The sequence below is a fragment of the Acipenser ruthenus genome, chromosome 3 (assembly GCF_902713425.1).
Source record: "Acipenser ruthenus chromosome 3, fAciRut3.2 maternal haplotype, whole genome shotgun sequence".
Taxonomy (NCBI): Eukaryota; Metazoa; Chordata; class Actinopteri; order Acipenseriformes; family Acipenseridae; genus Acipenser; species Acipenser ruthenus.
The window spans coordinates 98,983,306-99,008,209 of record NC_081191.1 but is presented as its reverse complement, the minus strand read 5'-3'; the positions used below and the strand labels follow the sequence as shown (position 1 = coordinate 99,008,209).

General features: G+C 37.8%; 1 protein-coding gene across 4 annotated transcripts in view; it reads left to right on the top strand.

The window, feature by feature from the left end:
- Positions 1-24,904, top strand: part of LOC117435459 (supervillin-like) — a 113,121-nt gene that overhangs the window by 69,100 nt on the left and 19,117 nt on the right. For 3 of the 4 annotated variants that reach the window (XM_059019636.1, XM_059019640.1, XM_059019633.1), the window contains exons 9-23: positions 265-293; positions 1,887-1,951; positions 2,859-2,998; positions 3,830-3,925; positions 5,947-6,196; positions 8,561-8,638; positions 9,841-10,531; positions 11,435-11,657; positions 15,396-15,528; positions 19,301-19,348; positions 20,109-20,186; positions 21,517-21,585; positions 22,456-22,606; positions 23,049-23,135; positions 23,554-23,637. In XM_059019636.1, coding sequence (XP_058875619.1) covers positions 265-293; positions 1,887-1,951; positions 2,859-2,998; positions 3,830-3,925; positions 5,947-6,196; positions 8,561-8,638; positions 9,841-10,531; positions 11,435-11,657; positions 15,396-15,528; positions 19,301-19,348; positions 20,109-20,186; positions 21,517-21,585; positions 22,456-22,606; positions 23,049-23,135; positions 23,554-23,637 — 2,222 coding nt within the window. The remainder of the gene's footprint in view (positions 1-264; positions 294-1,886; positions 1,952-2,858; positions 2,999-3,829; positions 3,926-5,946; positions 6,197-8,560; positions 8,639-9,840; positions 10,532-11,434; positions 11,658-15,395; positions 15,529-19,300; positions 19,349-20,108; positions 20,187-21,516; positions 21,586-22,455; positions 22,607-23,048; positions 23,136-23,553; positions 23,638-24,904) is intronic. The other variant, XM_059019627.1, reaches the window with a different exon arrangement.

Here is a 24,904-nt window from a genome sequence, read left to right as displayed (position 1 = left end):
GTGCTCGTCCTTCCTCGGTTTGGAAGCAGTTTTAGTTCTAATGGGTTTAGCAAATTATTCGGGGCGCTGATTCCAAGTCGTTTCCTAATCATCCATCACATTTTCACTCATGAGGAATCTGCTGCATTTCAGCTCTGCTAAATCATAGCAATTCTCCCTTTTAGAGAACACCATTATCTGTTACGCATTTGCTGCTGCTTTTCCTTCCACCAGAAAAAAAGTTGAAATCCTGTGATTCTGAATTATTGTTTTTCTAACTCGCAGGTCACGCCTTGGTCCTGAAAATAATGAAGGTATGTTTTTTCTTTTTTTTTTTTTTTTTATTTATATATATATATATAAATATATATATATAAATAAACTTTTACAGATTAAAAGTACAACAACTGCATTGTTCAGTGCAGTCATGAGGGTTTTTGTTGGATTATTATTTGTTTGTTTGCTGTTGGAATAGAGGGAGGCTCTTGCACTTCCCCACCACCGTCGTCTTTTCTACTTCATTTCTTGCTGCGGGTCCAGCATATTTAATATCAATATTGAAAGAGCTAAAAAATACATACAGTTGTAGTCAAAAGTTTACATACCCCAATGGAAATTTTATAATTTCTAGAAATGTCTCGAAGAATTTTAGGCAAAATCTTTTGTAACAACAGTTTTTGCTTTTGTGGATAATAAACGTTACAAGAAATAGATGTCTACAAATTATTTATTTCAGCATTTTTTTTTGCAAAACTCCAAAAATGCTAATTCAAAGGTATTCATACCCTGACAAGGAAAATGAAATTAATAGCTAGTTGAGTCACCTTTAGCAATAATAACCTCTTTTAGACGATTTGGGTTATTTGTCAATGAGCTTTTGGCATGATTCTTTGGTGATTTTTTTTTTTTTTTTTTTTTAAACCATTCTTCACAGCCTCCTTCAACTCATACCAAAGATTCTCAATCAGATTTAGATCGGGACTTTGACTAGGCCATTCCAGAACCTTGATTTTATTCTTCTCTAACCATTCTGAAGTAGATTTTGATGTGTGCTTTGGATCTGTTGTGTTGGAATGTCCAGTTGTGCTTTAAACCAAGTTTTTTAGCGGAGGGTTTTGATGATTGGCCAATATCTTTTGGTATGCTATGGAATCAATTTTACCATGTATTGGAACTAAAATTCCTGTGCCATTAGAGGAAAAACAGCCCTATAGAAGGATATTACCACCTCCATGCTTGACAGTAGGTAAGGTTTTTCTTTGTACGCCTCACCAGACTTTCGCCAAACGTACCGACTATCAGCATGACAAAGTAGCTTGATTTTTTTTTGGTTAATCAATCCACAAAACCTTTGACAAGAACTTGTATCCATTGTTCAAATGCCTTTTTGCACACTTTTAAGCGATTTGTCCTTGTGACATTTTCCTAAGAGTGACTTTCCTTGGCCTGCGACCATTTGAGACCTTCACCATGCGATAGTCGACCTATGGTTGAAGTGGAAACCCCAGTCCCACTTGCAGCCTGTTCACTTTGATTATCTTTGGCAGTCAAGAAGATTTTTCCTAAAATTCTTTGTTTGAGAAATTTCTATAAATTAGAAATTATTTCCAACTGAGGTATGAAAAATTCTGACTACAACTGTATAATCAAAGTATTAACTGGAAAATGAAACCAGGCATTCATTTTAGGTAAGGTGGAGTGCATTCACCCCCAGTTAATCCACTATGCAGCCAAACGATCTGTTTTAATATGCATTCCTGTTATTGTGCTATACTTTTCCCTGTGGGTTTCCTACAGCTGTGCTCCACTGCCATTCAACCTTGTTATTATTGTCAAACATCTTGTTCTAATAGTGGTGTGAAAGTATTCTTTCATTCTGATTGTTTTGCTCTTTCCCTCTCTTGCAGCGGACGAGGAGAAGCTTGATGAGAGAGCCAAGATGAGCGTTGCTGCCAAGAGGTCACTTTTCAGGGTAATCGGCTTGTTTTTGTGCTCCATTGAGATCGTTTGTTCAACAGCTCCTGTGGGCATTGCTTAGAGTAATAACCTTTGCCGGCATCGTACCGAGTTGTGACTACATCTGTGCTTGTGGCGCATCTTTAATGCTATGCAGAGAGATGGTGTTTACCCTCATCCCCTCCCTGTGTTGAAATTCCAAGATCCTTACTCACTTGTTTTCCAGCAGAGTCGTTTTCCCAAAAGGTGTGACATACATAGCCTTATGTTCCTTTTGGTCCAGATTAAAACAAATGTATTACTTCTCGATAATAATACATAACTACTTCTCTACAAGGCTGCCCAGTGAACACAGACCGGTGTACAGCCTAATTTATTTCACTGTTAGGTATTTGAAAAATATATTGGCTCTCTTTTAGGCCTTAAGTCGTTCACTATCCTTTCTTCTTCTCATCGGAGGGTCCGTTACTGCCACGGTCTCTGAGTTTTAGCACTAAACGTTTCGATTGCATGCTTTCCGCGAGGTGCCCTCAAGCAGCACCTGCAGATGCCTAAATATTATCTACCAATCCAAATAGAGGTCGTCTTCTATTCATCCTTCCTTCCTTCTTATAACCTTGACCGAAAAATAAAACTATGTTTTGTCGCATGGTTTTGTCTGTCCCAAGCTTTTCCAGTACCCACTCTCTCAGCACTCTGTCTGGCCGTCCTTCAGTATGTCCCTCTTATATTTTGACGTGTGGTGGGTTTAAGTCATTCCTTTTTTGGTGACGATTCTGATTTTGTATTTACAGGGAATGGTGGGGGAATGTAACTAACATACTTGGACAGTATATGATAGTAGTGATGAGCACAGAAAATAAATTGCAGAATTGGAATCTGGATGTGTGTTTTTTTTTTTTTTACTTGTTTGTTCTTTTTAGGAATTGGAAAAGAGCATTGACTCTGCTCCCGTGCCAAAGCCTCGTTCTCGCAATGCTGCTGTGGAAAGACGCCTGAGGCGCACGCAGGATCGCTCGCGCACGCAGCCCATCACCACTGAGGAAGTCGTCATCGCCGCCACGTAGGTGTCTGTAAAAATGCTGGTCATCTTGGGTCCAGTTTAAAGATTTGAAGTTCCACCCATTAGCAGGTTGATTTATATAGGTTGTCAAGATTTCAGCAGAATCCAGGTGCTCCTGGGAACAGAATAGCACCTCAGAGAGAAGGGTGCAAATGGGCAGATAAACAGCTTTTCTTTTGGCAGGACGCAGGCTGACCAGGACTTTGCTGTTCAAATGTTTTTATACAGTATTTATTCTATGATCTTAATGATTTTTTTTTTTTTTTACAACCAAAATAAATGACATTGTCTTTGTTGCTAATTTTACTATTGTGGGCACCCTTCATGTGAGGTCTGCTGTTTCATTAAAGAAGAAATGCACTATAAAGCAATTTAATAACGTGAAGTTTTAATGCTGATCCAGAAACAAAAAAAATATCTAAAGAGTAGAAAAAGTGTTCATTTAAATGTGCATTAAACATTGCATTGTGTGATTTGCTTATAGATAACTGTTCAGTTGTTGCGTTCAAGGTTTTTAATTAATTGTAACACTTACAGCATGGTTCTTTATACATATTCTGTTTATCAGCATCTCGGTTTTCTACAAGTGCTGTTATGAGAAATCCTAGCAATTAGCCACCTTCTATCAGCTGAGATTTCTGTTTGTATGATCTCCTCCTGATTGCTCTACCAGCTGCCTGTTTTCCTTTTGTCATATGGTAGTAGATTTGCACAAACCTGCCATTGTAGTATAACCTTTTCCCCCTCCTGCTTCATTGATTTCAGTGCTGTGTTTTCTTTTCTCCAGTTCCATGCTTTTCTTTTGACCCTTTTTTCCCATCCTTTGTATAGCGTACCAGCCCCTGCCTCACAAACTGTGACTGTCCACACAACAGTAGCGAGAATCCCTAGCCCCACTGTAGTAAGCACCAGTGTGCAAAGGATCAGGTACTTGGATGACATGCGCATGCCAGATTGAGCCTTTTTACTAACCATTCTGAATGGACAGTGCCTTCTTGCCAAAAATAAATGATCACGTGCATGTGTAGGTGCGGGAGAACCAACATCTTTTAAAACTAACTACATTAAGTAAATAAATACAAGGTAATACACTGTATGCTTGTCATAACTTTGATTAGGCCAGTATCTCTTCTACAGTACAACAATAGTAAAGCATAGTTTTCTTTTGTTTTCCCCAAAAGTACATTTCAGACTTGTGTACGATTCTTTGTGTGCACACACACATTTTAAGCACAACCCTTTTAAGAGAGAGTAGGCTGTTGGTGTCGACACTAATAACATTGTTCTTGAAAAGTAAGTAGCGGGGTTCCGGAAAACACAGCGTTTCACATCCCCACATGCTCCTGCAACTGTTTAAATAACGGACCTGTCATTGTTCTTCTCATTGTAACTTTTAAAATCTCTTTCAAAGCCCTTTTCAAAATTAGAAAGGAATGTTAACCAAAAGATTGTAATCGACAGTGCTGTGTGTTCCTTCATTGCTGCACCTGCACTGTACCTGTCATTGTCACTCCCCTGGAAGTCAAAACAAGCAGCCTATTTATGGTTGTGTCTTTGAAGAGAATCCAGAGGTGATGCAGAGTCGGTCCGGCTGATCCTTTGGCTATCAGCAGGACGAAAGAGTTAAGCTGCCAGCCCAGTTGCTGGATTTTTACGGATTTAATTTCTGCTGTTAAGCCCTGTAGCCACAGTAGCAGACCCTTCCAACAGCTCGCAGACGCAAAAGAATTGGAGTCCAGTGACCTTCTCAGTGAATACCAGTTTTCCTACTTGTACCTACTATTCAAATTTCATGTAAAGAGTTAAGCATAAAAGTAAATCATCTTAATTTGCATGTCAAGATGGAAGAAAATAATGTGGTATGTACTGCACAAGTTAATATGGCAAAAATGTACGTTTTCTCATTGAGAACAAAAATATCTTAACTAGATGTTAAAAACAACTGTCTTTCAAAGGTTAATGACTTTTGTTTTGGGGTAGGGGTAGAGTCACAATGCCATGCTAACTCTTGAGATAAATATTTAATTGTTAATTTTCCTTGCAAAACTGTTTCGTCATTCTTTAATTAGAGACGATGTGTGAGTTTCCATACTCTTCCAAACATTTAATGTTTGATAAAATGACTAGCTTGGTTACACAGCACCATCTTCTGGTCTTTAAGAAGTAAGCCCATGTTGCATAAACAATGCTTTGGTTTGTTCTCTCTGGACAATCTTCTTTTGGTGTTCTGGAAAAATGTGATACCCCACAATTTCAAATTAAACTCATTTAGCTTATTGCCATTAGGAACTCGTTTCTGGATAAACTCGAGTTACATTTGGGTGGAAATATTGTAGAAAGCAATTAAGATCCAAAGAAAATGGAGTTGAGGATGATATCATTTTCCCAGTACACCTCTTGTAACACATTGGATCTTGCACTGTTGGGGTGGCTGTTAAAATATTACTAATTTACTTTCAAAACCATAATTAATCTTCTGGCATGTTTTTAGATGTGTTTTTTTTATGTATTTATTTATATGTAGGGATTTACTTGGCCAAATACTGCACATGAACGCAATTGTGATGTTAAAGTTCAGTAATGGGGATTCATTAAAAAACAAAAATAACCAACTTTATAAGCATCCTGAGCAAAATTAAGCAGATTGGACAGGACCGGTTGATGCAATATAATGGCAATATTAGAACACAACACACATTTCTTCTCCGGATATTCACATTGCTGAACTTTTCTCCCCCAAAAAGCAGGAAGTAGTGCAACCATAAATGTGTGTTAATGTTGCTACTAACTACAGTGTGTCATCTATCTCTCTATCTCTATCTATCTATCTATCTATCTATCTATCTATCTATAGATCACTGATGAAAGTCTAGCACCTCACAACTAATTAGGGAAGGGGTGGAGGGAAGGTCTTGAATGCAAACTTTTATTTTTTATCTTTCTCTTAGTTTGCAAGCATCTTCACAGCAGAATGCTTTAGCAAGAGAGCAGGCCAGGGAAGCCAAATGTACCACTGAAGAACAAGGACCAGATGAGCCTGACCTTTCAACTCTCAGCCTGTCAGAAAAGATGGCCCTGTTCAATCGCCTGTCACAAACGAACACCAAAGTGGCGTCCAGGAGCAGAGCCGATCTCCGGCAGAGGAGGGCGAACACACGTTACCAGACACAGCCCATCACACTCGGAGAAGTTGAGCAGGTATTTAGAGAGCCAATAATGTGTATTGCAGGTGTAGGCAGCTCTGGTCCTGGATGATTATTCCACCAAAGATTTAATGCATTGCTCCTTGTTCGTATACTGTAGTTTGGAAACTACTTCTAGATAAGACTGATGCTTACTTTCCCCCCCTTTATAGTGAAGGAGCCCTCTGTATGTGTAAATGATTTAAATACATTAGAACCCCCTTTTATTTAGGACATTGTTAGAACCTACAGGGCCAGTGTTGCCTACCCTGATCTGTTACGCCCAAGCCACCCTGTTTAGGTAAATGGACTCTCTTAATTATCAGAACAACAAACTTTAGCCAAGTGCAGGGTGTTTATCACTTCATGTCGTGTACAAGTCTTTATCCAATAAGACCACCTGCCTATTTATCAAACAATATTCAATGAGAATTACACTAGCTACTTTGGACATCCCGAAACTAGCAGAAGAGCTCAATGAGGGGTTCAAATGGAATTCGTTCAGTTTAAAGATTGTTGGGAGGTAAAGTGTTAAACTAGCATATGCCGATTTTACTTTAAGAAAGTGTATGGATGGCTGTAATCAACCGACCTGTAAAATGGAATACAGAGGAGAGAAGAGAAACCTTTTATAAGATGAACATTATTTTGTAGTGGAAGAGCACCCGGAGTTGTATAATTTTGTTAAAGTGGTATATAATAGGTTATTATATATTGCACCCCAAAACGAACCATTATCAGGCAATAACAGCACTGTCATGTCACTTCCCTTTTTCAAATCAAAGAAATATGCAAATCTGAATAGATAAAACAGTGTTAAAATGTAAGGCAAACCTAAGAACCATACAGGCTTAGTTTTTAACCCTGTAATGCCCATTTCTGTATCGCATATGGTACGATGCTTAGCCACCCCTCTATACAATTATTTTTTCAATTATTTTTTAAATCCACCCTCACAAATCAGAATTGTTCACATGTAGTTTATTGTGTTGACGAACAGGAAAAAAGAGTTTTGTACAAGAAACCAAATCTAGTTACATAAATGAAGTAGCTTTTCTCTTTTCAAGAATGCTTGGGAATTACATGATTTAAATTGCACCTGGTAGTTCTAGTGTTAACTCGGTCTGGGGCACTGCGTTTTGAATGTCACACACTTTGGTTAGGACATTCTAAGAGTCTTGGGGTATTTCTACAAACAGCAGGTGTGGGTCATGGGGAGCTCCATCTGTTTATAACATACTTATAAAACAAGGTGTGAGCTACTTCTGTGTACAATGAGCTAGTTCTGTGTACAATGAGCACAATGGTGTGTTGCACAAAGATAATTGCCTGGGTTGATATCCTCTCTGCCAGTTGGGGCACGTCAGTTGTTCATCCCATTTTAAAGCATCAGGTGTCCTTTTAAGTGGATTTATATTGAGGCCTGCCTTAGATTTCAGTGAGTTTCACCGATGCAGCGAAAAACAAAGAGCCCCTTTTGATTCTGACCTCCTTCAATGTACGCAGAACCAATCTTTGTTATTGAAAAGCTTGGTTGAATTTTAATCAAAAACATACTTTCAATTTTGACAAAGACAATTTTAAGTCTTTTCATGGACAATTTCCTGTGAGAACTAGGAACAACTGACCGGGAATTAAGTAATTCTTGAGTACTTTGGAAAGCTGTGCTCCCTGATGCAAGCCTCTGGACTGAATCTGCAGTTACCATTAGGTTTCCTGACTCCAGACTGATAGTAGTAACCCCTGATTTTAAATTAATTGTGTAGCTCTGACGGCATGTCACTGACACAAGTGACTTCCAATAACTGTTTAAATATCATGTGAAAAAATACTGTAACGTGGAATGGAAGCAAAAGGCAACACTTTGTCTAATTGTCTCAGTCATTGAGAATATGAATATATATATATATATATATATATATATATATATATATATATATATATATATATATATATATATATATATATATATATATATATATATATAATATATAATTTTTTTTTATGATTTATTATTGCTTATTGACTCACTGCACTGAAGTTTTCTGTCAACAGAAAAGACAAAGCTTAGGCAAAAGCAGTAAAGGCGACCCAACAATTAGCCTCATTTGAGTCAATACACGCACATGTATTAAATAAAAAATGAATAAATACATAATGTATTTTATTCAGTACTGTGCATGACTAATTACTTGTTCAAGCACAGGATGTTTAACATGTCAGTAAAAGAGAAAAAAAAATCCCTTGAAGGATGAAATGCTCGTTGTAAGTAATGGCACTGCATTGTGCTGCTTTCATCCACAAATTCTAGAGAGCCCAGAAATTCTCAAGGAAAAATAAATATTCTCTAAGTTAATAATAAATGATATTTCTGGCACAGGACGTAGAGCCCCAAGTTCCAACCCCCATGGCCTATGGCATTCCAGAATACCTGCAAAGAGAGATGCGCTCTGTACAAGTAAGAGCAATGTGCATGTGGTGGCACTGCTTCTGTTACACACGCGCCTGCTGCATATTCCACACAGAAATCAGTGCTTTTAAAAACAAAACTTGATTTATTATCCTCGGCATCTGGGATAGAGTAGATCTGCTTTGTAAGTACATGAATATACAAATGTATACATGTTGCACTTCAGAAATGTTCATCAGCTTGTGCTATAACTTTGTATGCACATTCATTTTCACATTTTGTTCTCAAGTTTGATTCAAGTTATGTTGACCTACGGTGAGTGCTGGCTTGTGATGTTCCAGTCTAATGAATGCTGTAGATTAGGTACCAGTTGCCTGAATTTCATGAAACTGTGCATGGACAGTTTAGTGAACTGTGAATGTATGTCATAAATAAAAAAAAATCTTGATTAACGGTTTCCAGAATTTGAATGAAATTTGGTGCTAGTATCCAGTACACCGTTCTTCCCCACAAGTACTTGAGGTTCTCAGAATCTAGTCCTTGATGACCTACACTGAAGGCTTGTGAGTGGTGTCTCTGACAGAGAATATCTTGAACTGGGTCTGCATTTGATTTGATTGTTATTGTAGACCACAGATTTGTTTTGAAAACCATTTATTTACATAAAAATAACGAAGTTCTAGTTGAATAAAGGTATAGAAAAGCTAGCCCACTAATTGTTTATATAATTACATTATTATAAATGCATGTATTTTATTCAATACTGTGCATGACTATTTACTTGTTCAAGCACAGGATGTTTAACATATCATTAAAAGAGAAAAAATAAATCCCTTGAAGTTTGAAATGCTTGTTGTAAGTAATGGCACTGCATTGTACTGCTTTCATCCACAAATTCTAGAGCCTAGAAATTCTCAAGGAAAATAAATATATTTTTATATATATATATATATATAATATATATATATATATATATACATGCGGTATTTATAAGCACACTGCTCTTGCCTGCACTTATACTCAGAGTGCATTGTTTTGATTTGTGATGATGACCTGCCCTGTTCATGGGAAATGTCATTAAGCCAAGACTCTGCTTTGATCAACAGGATGTGAAATGAGTCATTGTGATGCTCCACTTTCATTGCTCAGCAGATTAACTGACATTATAACGGTTCAGTCTTTCTTTAAGAAGCAGACAATTATATTGTAGGTTATTGTTACCAACTGTGCCGAAAACTTGCCTTCCACAGCTGCAAAACGGAGCAGGGGGAAAGATAGGACCTTTATCACCATCTATTGTGAAATCAGTAGCAGCAGCAACTCAGGCTGCCACGCTGTCTACAACTTTAGCCGGTGATCTACAACTTGGAAGATCCAAAGCAGTGAGAGAGGAGAGTTTGCCGTCCACCCAGGGGCTTTACAACAGATCCATACCCAAGCACCACAGCACTGCAGCCAGCGCCAATCTCTCTGTGAAGAGTGTAGCAGCTCCAGAACTCAAACCTTTACACTTAACAACTGAGAAGCAGCAGCAGCAGCCAGAGATCACAGGGCTGTTTCAAAGCTTTTCTGTTGCTGACCAGCGACCGGCAGAACTGATAGGAGCTGTAGCACAGGAAAGCAGCAGCATCATCAGCAGCAAGGTTAAGCACCGATCTACCGAGGGAGACGGAAAGCAGCAGCAGCAGCAGCCCCCAGCGCAGCCAGGTGGGAGCGAGAGGGATGCAGAGATCAGGGAGCTGAGGCACGACGCTCCCAGAAGCAGCAGGGAACAGCTCAGCCCTGAAGCCTTTCAGCCGGCAGAGCCCCAGGGTTTCCTGAGATCAGAAAGTGGCGCTGTGCTGGAGAGACAGGAGGCAAGGGGGATTCTTAGAGAAAGGCAACCCTCGCAGGACCTGTTTGAGTCCGAGAGTGTTCGAAAATCCAAGACAATCGTATCAGGTGAGGCTTTGTGTTGTTTTTTGTCTGTAGACAGCAGGTTTTGCTCAAAAGCATGGCATGTGGTGGTGTTTTTTTTTTTTTTTTCCTTTTAAGCGAGCTGTATTTCCATGTAAGTGTTTGTTGAGCAGACCTTTTGTGCTTTTAATACAATTTCAATTGTGGTATTTTAAGATAAACAGCTAATGTAAAAGTGAGCAACTGATTTTATGTAATATTCTCCTCATGTTAGTCCCTTCTCTTGTCGATTTTTTCAGTTCAGTTAAATGATTCAAACCTTACAATAAATGCATTAACATATTGACCCTTTATGGATATATACACACATATGTATTGTATCTATATAAAAATTGTATATCATGAGAAAAAAAGAGAACAATTTCCTGTTTTCTTGAAACAGGAAGATTGATTGCAGAATGTGGTTGTCAGTTCTCCTGTACATGTCATTGTAGACACAATATGGTTTTCCTGTTTGATTCACAGTTTCTCGTCAATTTGACTATCACTGAAACTCACTTATTTAACTTGGCAAGGACATGTGTGTATGCGATAGATTAACCAAATAAATACAGTAGCGTTTGTGTTACATGCAGTCCACGATGTAGTTTAAAGACCAGTAAGGCAGTACTACATTTCTTGTTTAAATGATCCTTTTAGGGTCTTTCATACTTATTTGCACAGTTGTGCCAGAGCCCTTCATACTCCTTTTTAAAAAAAATAATAATAATAATTCTAATTTGTCTGGCAAATGGTAGTAGCACATTGGATTTCATAACACAGCTGTTAAACTCTCTCTCTATAAACTATTAGATTTTTTTTTTTTTTTTAATCTTTTTGAGGTTGAGCAGTTTTTCATACTAGAAAAAAAAAGGTTCCAACGCCATCCTGTGTTGTGTTTGTGTACAGAGCTGCTGGAACCCACTGCTTCACTCAGAGCGGTGTCTACAACAGCAAGGAGTGCCTCTCACACTTCCAATGTGCTGCCCTCCGTACTGCAGCCTTCAGAGCTCACTGAGGACAGGGGATACGGTGTGCAGTCTGAGCTCATCTCTGCCAAGGAAAACCAGGCTGAAACCAGTGAAGAACTTCTTGACAGCATGTCTTCCAAACAAATGTCCATCAAAGACAGGTACATTTTAAAGACTGATTTTTCTTAACCTTTTATTTTTTTAAAGCATATGAAAATGTGTGTGCTGTGCTTTATAATGTAGATTTCTCTTTTGAGGTGCATGTACAATTTTAAGTTCTGTTTTGCAAAAAAGAAAAAAGCTTAGTCTGGCAAATAGTAGTAGCAAACTGAATTTTATAACACAGCTGTTAACTATTAGATTTGTTTTATCTGTTGAGTTTAAGAACAGGGTCAGGGTTAGGAATTTAGCAGCTTTAAATAATGATGTTGAATTTGTGTAAATCAATCTGACAAACTTTTAGTATTTTTTTTACTTTACGGATTGCGTGTGTTTTTATGTATCCGTGCATTTTTTTTTTTGTTTTGTTTTCTAAATACAGAAGTATGTCCTTTTTTGGTTCTTGTAGCATGCATACATTGCTAAGCATTTTAAAGCTCTCAACCAGATCAGTTTCTTTTTTCCAAGTAAGGTAAAGTAAAAATCCTGACATTTTTCTGGGTTTTGCAAATAACCTCCAGCAGGTGAATTATGCTCACCTTGCCTCTCATTGTAGGAATGTAGGCTGCAGTTGCAGTTTTAACGTGAGTTCAGGGAATTTATTTTAGGAAACAGACCTGCAAGATATCATTGATCATTCAAGGGGAGCCAGCAGGAGTGATGCTGTAACCTCATTCTGTTTCAAAGTTGGAAGAAAAATAGGTTACCTGTGCTTGTGTTTTTATTGGTTAGGTAGGTGACAGAGCTTTTACCCAAGCAATTATAGAACTAAACAATAATATACTGTTTTGTGAATTGAGGTTTTTTTTTTTTTTTTTAAATTTAGTCGTTGCCTATTAGTTATTATTTCTCCCCAATTTGAAATGTCCAATTATTTTTAGGCTCAGCTCACCGCTACCACCCCTGCGCTGACTCGGGAGGGGCGAAGATGAACACACGCTGTCCTCCGAAGCGTGTGCCACTTCTTTACACTCTGCAGACTCACCCTGCAGCCGCCTCAGAGCTACAGCGTCGGAGGACAACGCAGCTCTGGGCAGCTTACAGGCAAGCCCGCAGGTGCCCGGCCAGACTACAGGGGTCGCTGGTGTGCGGTGAGCCGATGCCACCCTGGCCGACTTAACCCACCCACCCCCGGACGACGCTCGGCCAATTGAGCGCTGCCCCTTGGGAGCTCCCGTCCGTGGTCGGCTGTGAAATAGCCTGGACTCGAACCGGCGACGTCCAGGCTATAGAGCGCATCCTGCACTCTAGCGAGTGCTTTTATTGGATGCGCCACTCGGGAGTTTTTTAAACATGCAAAGATATATTGATATTGTATTTGTCACCTTTTAGAATATGCCCATTCCTATACCACAGTGTTCCCAAAGCAACATTTTGTCAATTTCTTGTCATCTCAATTAATGTAAAATTGACACTCAAGAAGTATCACTGCTGCCCAACACTTCCACCCATCATGTGCCAATTGCAACAGGAAGTGTTGATTACACGGTCATTATTTTGCTAGAACATGTTGTCCCACACAAAGGTGACTGGTTCATATTGACTGTTGGATAGCATTGTATTGCTTGAAAAATGAAGCCTTTTTGGTCCAAGAGGGGCTGAAAGTCAAAATTAAGATACAAACACACACTGTAATTTGGATTTGGACGATACAGGATACAGCAAAGGTGAAGTAATGAGTTTCTTGTGAACACTGCTAGGGTTCTGAAACACTTTTTTTTTTTTTTTTTTTAAACTCATGCTCACATAGAAAGCTTCCCACTGTGTTTAGATTCCATTGGATGCTGTAGACATGAAGTATGAAGTGTTGTACAACGTTGTCTGCTCTGACTGTTTGGCCCCACTTTGTTATTGTATGGTGTCTGTGTGTAATGCAAAAATAATGCTGTAGCTCTAGCACAGTGGGCCTGCTTTTGTGGATATGGAATAAATGTACATAAACAAGTGGCAAGATGATTGCTTTTGTGCAAACTGCTGCTGGATATGAAGTTTTAGTTCTTCCCTGTGGACGATGGCTCCTTCACTAATAACGCGTTTGCACTATGCTTTAAGACAACTGTTAGTCCTTCACGTTGGAGGAAAACTGCGGAATTCATAACTTTATAACACAAATCCTATATCCTGTTGTTGCAGGATAACTATCCACAAGTGGTCCTGTCACTGTGGGTCAATTGCAGCGTACTTGTGGGACTGGAGCATCCCAAAGAACTGAACAAAAGCAGTAGTAATTGCAGCTTACTAATCTGTTAAGTAGTTTAGCTGATGGGAACAAATGCAACAAGTTAGACTGATCATGGGAACAAATCCATAGGACAGCATATAGAAAATAAACCAGGATCTTCATCAGCGCAAAAAATAAATAAAAAAATAAATCATTTTCTGTGCATTGTAGTGCACATATAGACTACATTATTTAAATAGTTAGTTAAATATTTTTTCCCCATTGTATTCCTTTTTCAACAGGTCTTTTGAAATAATATTAAGTCATTTAAAATTAAATTGGAATCCATCTACATCACAATATTCATAGTACAATTGTGTGGTTATTTTAAAAAGCAAACCATTTCCATTCCAAGCTGTAATCAATAATCTGCAAACATTTACACAGGGAATATAAAGAAAGATATGCTGAACAAACTAATCCAATGCATCTTAGTGAAACCACACTGCTTGTTCTTAATATCTGTAGACTCAACAAGGGTTATTGTTATAAATTCTGTACTGTAAAGTTGAAACAGCATTTAGATGATTAGAATTAAATACCCCCCATCAGTCTACTTTGGTAACACAAGGGAAATAAGGATCCAAAAATAAAATGCAAGTTTTCAATAAAAAAAACTAGAACAGCACAGTATACTATAATAACATAGTGAACCGTTGTGATGCAGTGTTGAGCATGATTCATGTTTGTTTGTGACACGTGTTGGACAGCATTGAACATGTGTTTATTATGAGAAGACTCTGAGGGATAGGACTTTATTAACGACTGACAGTGGTTGATCAGTTTGTATTCTGTACATATTTACAGTCAATGTACTTACACAGCTATTCAGAATACACACATATATAAATCAATAAATACATGGTGCATCAGCAAGATTGTTAGTAGTTGTGAACAATATGCTGGACAAAATCAATTCCAATCTCTCTCTGTGGAGCAGCCATGGGCATTGGAACTCAATATGTTGCCAAGTCTTGTATACTGCAGGTACATTGCCTTTACTTGTGCAGATTCACACTAGCACGCATCAGTTTGGTTCCTAAGCACACACACAGATTAAAATGTATGTGCCATAGGAAGTCTAATGGGTATAGCAGTGATACATCATTGAGAAGCATTGATTCCTAGTTGTTCTTCATCATCTTTAAAGCCAGGCATAAAATGTGCAAGGTTTTTTTTTTTTTTTGCTTGCATAAGGCAAATGCATCAAAACTCAACCTGTTACATGTACTGTTTGTGTAACAAATGTAGAAATGGCACCTCATCTCCGTTTTGTTAAAACTATAAAAGTTGTTGTTTGTATTGTTGGTGCAATACTTTTGATTTTGCAGTAAATCTAGAGAATTCTACTGCTCTGTTTGCATGGCTTTGAACGCTGTGTTCCCTTGTGGTTTACAGCATGCTTCTGTTTCTTTGTGCATATAGACCACATAAATACAAACTGGCTGTCAAGCTATGTTCGGAAGGAATCCCAAGAAGGTGTTTAATGAAACTAAGGCTGCATATTCTTCCTTGTTAGGCTAGCCCTTCTCAAGAAGAGCGGGGAAGAAGACTGGAGGAACAGAATCAACAAAAAGCAGGACGTTGTCAAAGTGGTCGTCGCTGAACACCAATCACAGCTATGGGAAGTCAAACAGAGCTTCAAAAAGAAGGTAACCTGGCCTGGGGCAAACAAAGAAAATGATAATCCATAAAATATACTTTACAGTTGAAAAATTTCAATATTAATAATATTTAGTGAATTTATCTCATTGTAAACCCACATAAAGCTTCATCTAGAATTGCATTTACACCTGTTTTTGTTATGCATCGATTTTATTTTTGTTATTTTGGATAGTTGTTATGGATATTTTATTTGGACAGCTTTCCTTTTTAAATTTGATGGATCTTATTATGTCTTCTGTTCCTGTTAGTGATCATATATTTGTTGACTCAATTGAGCCCCAATTACTTCACACTTCTTTCTAACAACTGTATGCACTAGGTAATATGCTTGTCTGAAGAGATCTAGTCCTATCCTAACCCAGCGTGCCCATACAATGGCATGAGAAACTCCCACTACTCCTGCTGCACCCAGTCTTGGGTTTCAGAACTACCTTCAATGAAGTGTATTTAATTGATCTGGAAGCAGAATGCACAACCAGGCCCCTGAGGACATGCTGCGATAGGTCCGATCAGTTCATTGCATGTTAGCAGGGCCCTGATTGCTAACATTTCTGGCACTGTGTGTCATTTCTAAAATATACCCAAGCAAGGGGAGTTGTGAGATGTAGAACAGGGTGCAGAACTAGTGTGACTTTCTAATCCTGGCAATATTAAGACAATTCTCTTTTCTGGGGATCTGCTGTCCAGGAAACTGGGAAAGATGAGGCCGTTTTATGTGGGAATGTTTTTGAGGATCACTTGTAAGAACAAACCTGTTTTGTAGCAGACCTACTGTATTTGTTTTTCATTTAAGTCCACTGAAAATGTACAGGTTTGAATACCCATAGTAATCCTTAATTAGTGTGCTTTTTGGAGAATTAGGGGTAGGGTTTCAGACAAGTAATGCATTCAAGTAAGCTACACTGTTCTGCACAACAGAAGACATTGATTTTACACACATTTTACCAATCAGAAATGTAGACCTTGCAGTGGTGTTTTTATTGTACAGTTTCTTTTTCAGTTTTATCAACCTTTGCTTCTTTGTGTTGGTTGTCTACAGCCACTTTATTCCATCTTCATCTTCCATGTCTTACTTCATTTTATTGATCAATTCTTAGACATTCGCTTTTTAAAAATAAATGTGTCACTGTTGAAGATTCCACCAAAATAAACTACAACAGCCTCTAAAGTTTCCATTTCAGTGAGGAAGAAGGGGATTCGTTGAGGAGAAAAACTAATTTCACTCACATTTTTATTCTCTCAGTAATAATTTTAAAAATAGTTACTAATGTGTAATAACAAATAAAATACACCAAGACTGTAAATCCATCTTGGCGTTCTGGCTTTGCTCACATGGTTTAGAACGTTCGATTGCAATAGTATTCCAATTGAGAGGGTGTCTTGCGCCAATTTAATCTCAGTATCATTGAGAACGTGCTGGGTGGTACTGCTAAGACCCAGCCAGTGTGCTATTGATAAGTAGTTACAAACTGTGTCGTCAGCTTTAAGCAAACCTTTCATATACAGCAAGAGATCGTTTTAGCCTACTGAAGTTAGTAATACCTAACATTGTGTTGTTTTTTTTTTTTTTTTTTTTTTTTAAGAAGTTATAAGTCAACAATATTTACACTAGTGGGATTAATTTAAATTGTTTATTTCAAATTACTATTGTAAAAAATAGTAATAAATAGTCTGACTAGAGCATTTGAAGTGTTTTAATGGATGCACATCTTTCACAGGAGGACTGATTGGAAGGACACAATGGGTCCTATTCACAACGTTTTAAAGGATGTATAAGCAACAGAAAAACTCATTTAAAAACAACTTTTAAAAAAATAAGGTTTGGGAATAAGGCCCAATATTTCAATTAAACATTATTAGTAAAATATTGACTGAGAAATATGAGAACTAGTTCAAAGGTGTGCTTTTAGCCACGTTAAGGAAAAAAATATATATTATAGTTTTTATTTCTTTAGTTCATAAAGACTTTAATATGTGTTTAATCTTGCTGTTAACTTTACGTCAAGCATGTTTTGCCATGTTTATAATGTCTGCTTCTCAAATGACTAAACCTTGCCACATAAAATGTCCTCGGGGTATCACGAAAGCAGTAGGTTATCTGTTGAATTCCCACAAAGTTTTCTGTCACTTCCTTGGAGTGAAACTATCTCACACATTTCAAGCACAGTTGGGCAGCATGTCTTCCCACAACAAGAAGCACACAGCTGCTTCAGCTTCCCAAACTGGTGACCCAGGTGTCTTTTTAGATTGAATTTCTTATTACATTTAGCAGAGGAGCTTGTTTAAATGGTGAGTTTTGGTCCTGTGAGAATTGGGTTTAAGAGGCTTTTAAGTTTGTCTTCTGTTTTATGTATTTGTCTTTGTGTCCTGTTTGTCCGTCTGTCTTATCTCCTGTATGCCTGTCTGCTTATTTTAATAAATGTTATTTCAACATCTACATGAAACTTGTAATTCTGTATGGTTCTGCTGCTTCAAGGTAGAAATGTAAGCACAGGTCATTATGTCACTGTACGTGACTAACTCAGTTTAGAATTATTTATGAGGCTGCACCAGCCAAAAGCTGATGTAATTGAAAATCCTCAGATCTAAGTTTATGGGGTTATGAAGTACAAGAATCTGTGGCCAGTGCCAGTAAAAACTAAAGCACAAGAATACGTCTTTGGAGACTAATTCTGTAATATAACTTTTTCTTTTTACATTTAAAGTTTTTTTTTTTCCGCCTTAGATTTGAAACTAAATCTCCATCCCACCCCCCCCCACCCCCACCCCACCCCCGCCCCACCCCCCCACCACACACACACACACACACACACACACACACACACACACACACATCTTAACTGCTTTGACTCTCTCGTTTAACAGCCCTCCTTTTTTTATTTAAATACATACTTTAACTCTGAATGCAAAGCTTTGTGAGCAAGGCCCCTGATATCATTTCTAGCTGGGCCCTGCTTCTATACAGGTTTACTGCTGGGGTGGGAAGAATGTCGAGACTTTATTCCCCTCAAGATTACCCTGTGACTCGGAGGCCAAGCTGGGATTTGAACCAGGTTTTGAGGTAGTCTATAGTGTGTTTTTGTTCTGGTGCAATTTCAGTAGGTTTCTATTCTCTCAAGTCCCATGTAACAGTTGGAAAAGATCGGTAGATAACGAGCAATCGTTTTGTTTAATTTCACAAGCCTACAGAGACTAACAGGTTTTTGCTTAAACTTAAAGAAGCATTTAACTTGATGTATAATTTTGATTTGCAGTTTCTAACACGTCACAGTTACATTTCCACATATATACGGTGCATATATATAGTGACATTTCCACATATCTTTTGGAAGAGAAAAGTGTGTAAAATGCTTTACACACAAGTACTGCTTCTATCTTGTATAGTTTAGTAGACATTTTGGCATCATTTTCATTATCATGTTAATCGTACTGTGCTATCATTTCTCAAATAAATAATTAGCACGGTATGTAGACAAATAACGTGCGTTTGTTTTTTTGTTTTTTTAAATCTGGTTTAACCTATGTAAAGGGCATAGACTGGCAAGTATCGTGTGCAAACTCTTAAGTGGGAAGATTAGTGTCGAAATGAGATCATCATTTAATCTGGTGAAGATGCATGTGGTCACCTGTCTGGGTGTGCTGCTGCTGATTTAAGGGGGTGGTGTATTCATATCCTGGAGGGGTAGTTAGCTGGGTTCAAGGGAACTTGCTACACTTCACCCACACTTTGCAACATTTCCCGTTTGTTTCACCTTCTAGGAGGAAGGAGTGATTATTGATGACAGTTCTGTGTCTAATCTGCTCTGGGTAAGCTTTGTCGTGTGCTTATAGAGGGAGCTTCTAGGGTTGCTGTTCTAGAGGAGTGTTCTCTTCTGCTTCCTAACTCCTTTTTAGAAACTTGCTTAACATTGTTAAGGCCATTCTAATGTAGAGGGGCAGGGAAATGCAAAATGCCTGGTTTCCTTAAAGCCACTGGGGATTGAGGCTGGTTTCCTTTATGAATTCTGTGTAAACTTCCAATCAAGCAAAAGCCTTTTTTTTATTTTGTTTCCATTAGTTTACTACAGTACAGTACTAGTAGTCAGGGTTCACCTACAGTGCTGTGCTGTATGTTTAGTTAACCCACAGAGATGATGGAATCAGATCCGTTTTTAACTTTTAGAATTCTGAAGAATGTTTCATTCATATAGAGGGAGAGAGACCTTTTTAAATGGATAGTGATGCAAGATACACATTGAACTCATTATAATGTCCTGATTCGGAACTAGACACTTCACTGCATGCCTTGCTGTTTTAACAGGTTTGAAGAGCGTGTGTGTTTTCTAATACTGATCTGGAGACATATTTATAAAGAAATTTAGCGAGAAAAAGAAATCAAACCCCTCTGATTAATACCTGGACAGTTTCTTTCCTGTAAATCGTTTCCTTTTAATTCTTGCTTTCTCTGTGTGTGTTCTTTCTTTCTTTCTTTCTTTCTTTCTTTCTTTCTTTCTTTCTTTCTCTCTCTCTCTCTCTCGTGCACTCTCTCTCTCTCTCTCTCTCGCTTTGCTTTTGCTCCTGTCTATAGGAACCTGTCTTTGCATCTACTTATTCTCCTACTGTACCTAATGGCCAAAAATATCAGTACATTGTACCTTATAACCAGGTGAGGAAAGAGTTGCATGAGCCTTCAAGTGGTATGATTTTGACTTGAATGCTTGTCAACTGGCTTTGCTTAGCTGTCCTTGGCATTTTTTTTTGTTTTTTTCCCCCCACCCCTGTTAACTTACCCTTTAGGAGAGGGGAGGGCTGGCAGAATGCCTAAAATTAGTACTTTGGAATAAATTCAATGCATTTAAAAAAATAAAGGGGATGTGTAAAGAGCCACACATTGATACATTTGAATTTTTTTCTAAAATTATCAAATGTATTTATTCAAAAATAAATTACAACGGATATACCCCAATATTAAATCACTTTAGTAACTAACTTGGCTATGGTAATCACATTTTTTCTAGTTCATTTTGATAAAGCATTGGCTGGTTATGAGTAAAGAGAACTGTATAATTAAGTGTCCCAAATCAGCTGTATTTCCTTCCAATGGAGAACCTGTGTTGGATGTTGGCAAAGATGGGATTTACAGTGGGATTGTTAGACTGTGGTTGAAGGTAATTGATTTGATTTTAGTACAGTACTGTTTTTCTATTTCAACCTCGCGAATCATCTAAAACCACAGTAGAAGCCAGAACAATTTAGCAAAACCACCTTAAATCTCCTTATGTGTTGAAATCTGGTACCAACTTTGAAACATGTAAAGCATGTGGAAATGTATTCAACATAAACGCTTCTAATAGTTGTCAAATAATGTTACTCATTTTTTTGGTATTTACTGTATTCTGTTAAATGACGGCTTTTTATTGATGCTCAGTGTTCTTATGACATTGCAGCTTATGAAATCGATTTACAAATTTGCAACGGGCAAGGTAAAAACAAAATTCACAATTTATTTTGAGTTTACAGTATCTTTAAATGAGTCTTGCTAATGCCCCCTCCAGAAAAAAAACAGCAGTAACATTAACAGCACTCATTTTAGGACTGGATAAATGAGGTTGTGTCTGATATCAGTTTTTTTGTTAAACAGCTTGAAAGCCAAAAAGAAAAAACAATAATAAATAATCCTTTGGCGCAGTGACCTGCTGAAAGCAGATAAGAAGCATCTTGTCTAGTTTGTCATGTGGAGCTTCATGTTTTCGGCTGAGTTTGGTTGATGGGGATGTGCTCTTGTTCGCCGCAGCATTATCCCCTGTCACACACGAGGTTGCTCACGCTAAACTTGACTTGACATGAAAATACTATGACATCGCTGGCTTTGGCTTAGCAGCTGTTTTTCAAAGAGTTTCAAAAACTATTTTTGCTCTTTTGCCATCTTGGTCCATTTCCTCACTGTCCTATCTGTCCTCCCTCACTCTTCTGTTTCCTCTTTGCTTTCCTTGAAGGTCAGTCCTCCTAATGTTAGGGAGTCAAGTCCCCTGATGGTTGATGACCGTCATCCTTGGAGATGGAAGGTGAAATAAAAATGGAATAACTCGCCTAAAATAAATAAATAAAATAAATAAATAAAATGTAATGCTCTAACCCTCTGAGAGATCTTAGGACATGTCCTAAGCTGATGTACTTTTAATTCATTTCACTTTTTTACAGTGTGCTTTTCAGTAGGTTTACTGTGCATGAGTAGAGGGTTGTTCCTGTGTGTGCTCTGTTCTTGGTGTAGTTTAAACCTCTCTATAAAGATGGTCAGTGGTAAAATTGATCAAACTACAAGAATGGAAATTAATCCTGTTGTATGATCTAAGTAAGTCCCACCGGTTTGTTGCTGTTCAGGTCATTAAAGTAAGTCCCTTATGTGTGTCTCTAACAGTGCATGTATTCCTCTTTAGTGGCTGTGTGTTTTCTGTAAAATGTCGTTCAATTGAATAGACCCACAAACTATTGTTGGTAAACTAATTAGAATTGGGGGGGGTGGAGGTGGGGGGGGAGAGGAAGAGAGCAGTTAAAACCTGTCTGGCTTTTCCACTGTTTCGATTAATTGATCACCAGTCGATTTTATTGGTACCAATTAATTAAAAAAAATACTACTTAGTTGTTGCAGCCTGTAGAACAAACTTTCATGGGTGGGGTATTTTTTTAATTATTTTTATATACAAAGGAAGCAGAGTGCAATTACAAGCACTGGGCTCATTTATCGTTTTGGATCTTGGTGAAAAATTATAAATACTAAAAATGACCTTTTTTTTCAATATTATTTGCTCAGTTAGCACCAGATGAGGCTCAGGTGAAGCATCCAGAGATATCGAGCCCTGTTTTTAATAAATCTGTTTCTGCCTGCACTAAAGCCCTCTTCCAGGAGGTCTTTAAAAAACATGTACTTTTTTAAGCAGAGAATGGGAGACGACGTTGAATCCCAGATGTCCATTGGAGAGAGGATGCAGCTCATATCTGCCCGGGAAGAAGCCTGGAAAGTCAGGGGCAAAGGGGCAGCCAATGACTCCACCCAGTTTACTGTTGCTGCGCGAATGGTCAAGAAAGGTCAGCACACATTTATTCTACTGCAGCACTGTTGTTTTTTTAAAGTAAATGGTGACTGCTGGACTAAACTCACATGCATTTTATTTTAGTAACTAAATCCCTTAAATCCAGTGCTGTTGACAAGTCTGTCTTGTATTCTTGGTTATGATAGAACTGTGCTTTACTGTATGCGAGGAACCTTTCAACTTGCCCCATGCTTTGCCTTCTTGATTTCCTTGTTTCTGGAATGTTGGGCATATTGAACAATCATGTGACTCATCGATTATAGATATACACAGATTGGAAAGGAGTTCCAAATGCAGCTGAGAGATGGTTCTTTCCACTCACGGCAACCTTTTATAAGAAACTATTGTCTCCATATGAGCCACGTGAATACATGACCCTAATTCCAGAAATTGTTTCAAGGCAAGTCTTTTTCTAAGATGTATGTTTTCTGTTCCAGGATTGGCATCTCCTTCGGCAATAAGTCCTGTTATATCACCAAACAGAATAAAGAACACCACGCCTGCCATTTCCAAACCTCAAGAAGGTAACCAAAATTGTGATGAATTTGTACCAGAATGCCCTGTTGCTTTGGTGTCATGACTGATTTCTAGCAGACTAGTGGCTGCTGATCAACTAGGTTAATTGGGGGTTGTATAAAGTGGTTGATGGGAGCTGAGAGAGTTTGTTTGTGTCCTGTAGTAATAAAACTGTTTATTTTGATAGTAATAAATTGGGGGGGGGGGGGGGGGGAGTTAAAGAAAATATGTTCTAAACAAGAACAGGAGAGATTAATGTTTTCCTTTTCAAACCTTTATTTACTGTATGTACATGTCTTGTTTTGTGAAGTGGTGTAGTGAAACGTGTCAAAATGTTTAACTGGTAGTGCTGAGGTTAATATCTGCTTCTCTGATATTTCAGTAAATTAACAGTGAAATAATTACTTTTTTGCTATTTCTCTCAAGAAATTGAAGCCAGGCCTGATATGCATTTGGAGTCTGACAGAAAGCTTGACAAATTGGAGTCTTTCTTGGGCCGACTTAACAAAGGTTAGTTTATTACTTATTAGTTTATCCATGTTGGTTTCAGAAAAACACTTGCAATATTCTGCCAAAATACTTGCAATGTACACTTAGGCCTCTCATTTTAACCTTCATAAATAATGGCAAATATCCAGTTAACTTACAGTGCAATATTGCAGTGTGGTTCTGTTCCCTGGCATAAGTACATGCGATGGCATGGTAAGCGTTTACCGCTCTACTGTCCATGTAAAGTGGTTGAAGCAAGAGAGGTGTAAGAAAATAAATGAGTGTACAGATAGGAACCAGCTACAAAATACACATACATCATGCACATCAATCTTCCCACACAGTTATCCAAAGCACAGTGTCTACTGCTGTTCCTCTGTCGCTGTGTGCACAATTGTACCAGGTTTTGTTTCCTATCTATTTATCTGTTTTATAATTAGGGCTTTTGCTTTTATTAATTTCATTTTTCTGTGCTTATTTTTAGCTATTTTCGAGTTTACGTAAATTGTTTTGTTTTTTTTAGGAGGGGATGGACTTTTGCTTTTTATATATTGTGTGAAATTATTGATTTTGGTTACTTTCCACAATTCTTGAGCGTTATTTTTCTGTCACCAATAGTATTAACTCGACAGTACTTGCACACTTCATGTACCTTCTTTCCTTTGCTGGCTTCTATGAAATCCTTATGGTCACGGGCATATTCTTCTGTGGTTTTTGAGCGTGTACATGGAACTGAAAGAACAATCCTCCGCTGCAGTAATTGTAATCTCATTTTAAATCTTGCACACTTGTTAGATTTCTTCAGTAGAAATGTAGGAATTTGCTGCCACTTAGTAGTTGGGGTGGGTTTAAAGTATTTAGAACGAATCAATGTGAGATGTTGTTTTTTTGTATTACTGTATTTTTTAATTTATTTATTTTTCACAGGGAAAGGGGTCAAGTCAACGAATTGAATAAACATCTCCAGTGTTTTTCTGGTGTTTATGTGTTTACTAGATATGCAGCGATTTCTTTTTTTTTTGCATCGGGTGATCAGTGTTTATTGGTTTAAAACCGAAAATCAGAAGCCCTATTTATAATATGTTTTTTTTTAACTTCTCAAACTCCATAGAGTTCAAACAAACTGTTTTAAAATTTCAAGAAATTGTATTAACTACTGCTTTTAATTATAAAAAATTTCTGTATCTTGTAGTTGATTTTACTCTTGAAGGTGTCCATATTCACGCTTTTTGTAATTCCTCTTACTTGAAATCATTCTTATACATTTATCGTACTTACTATGTGCTCT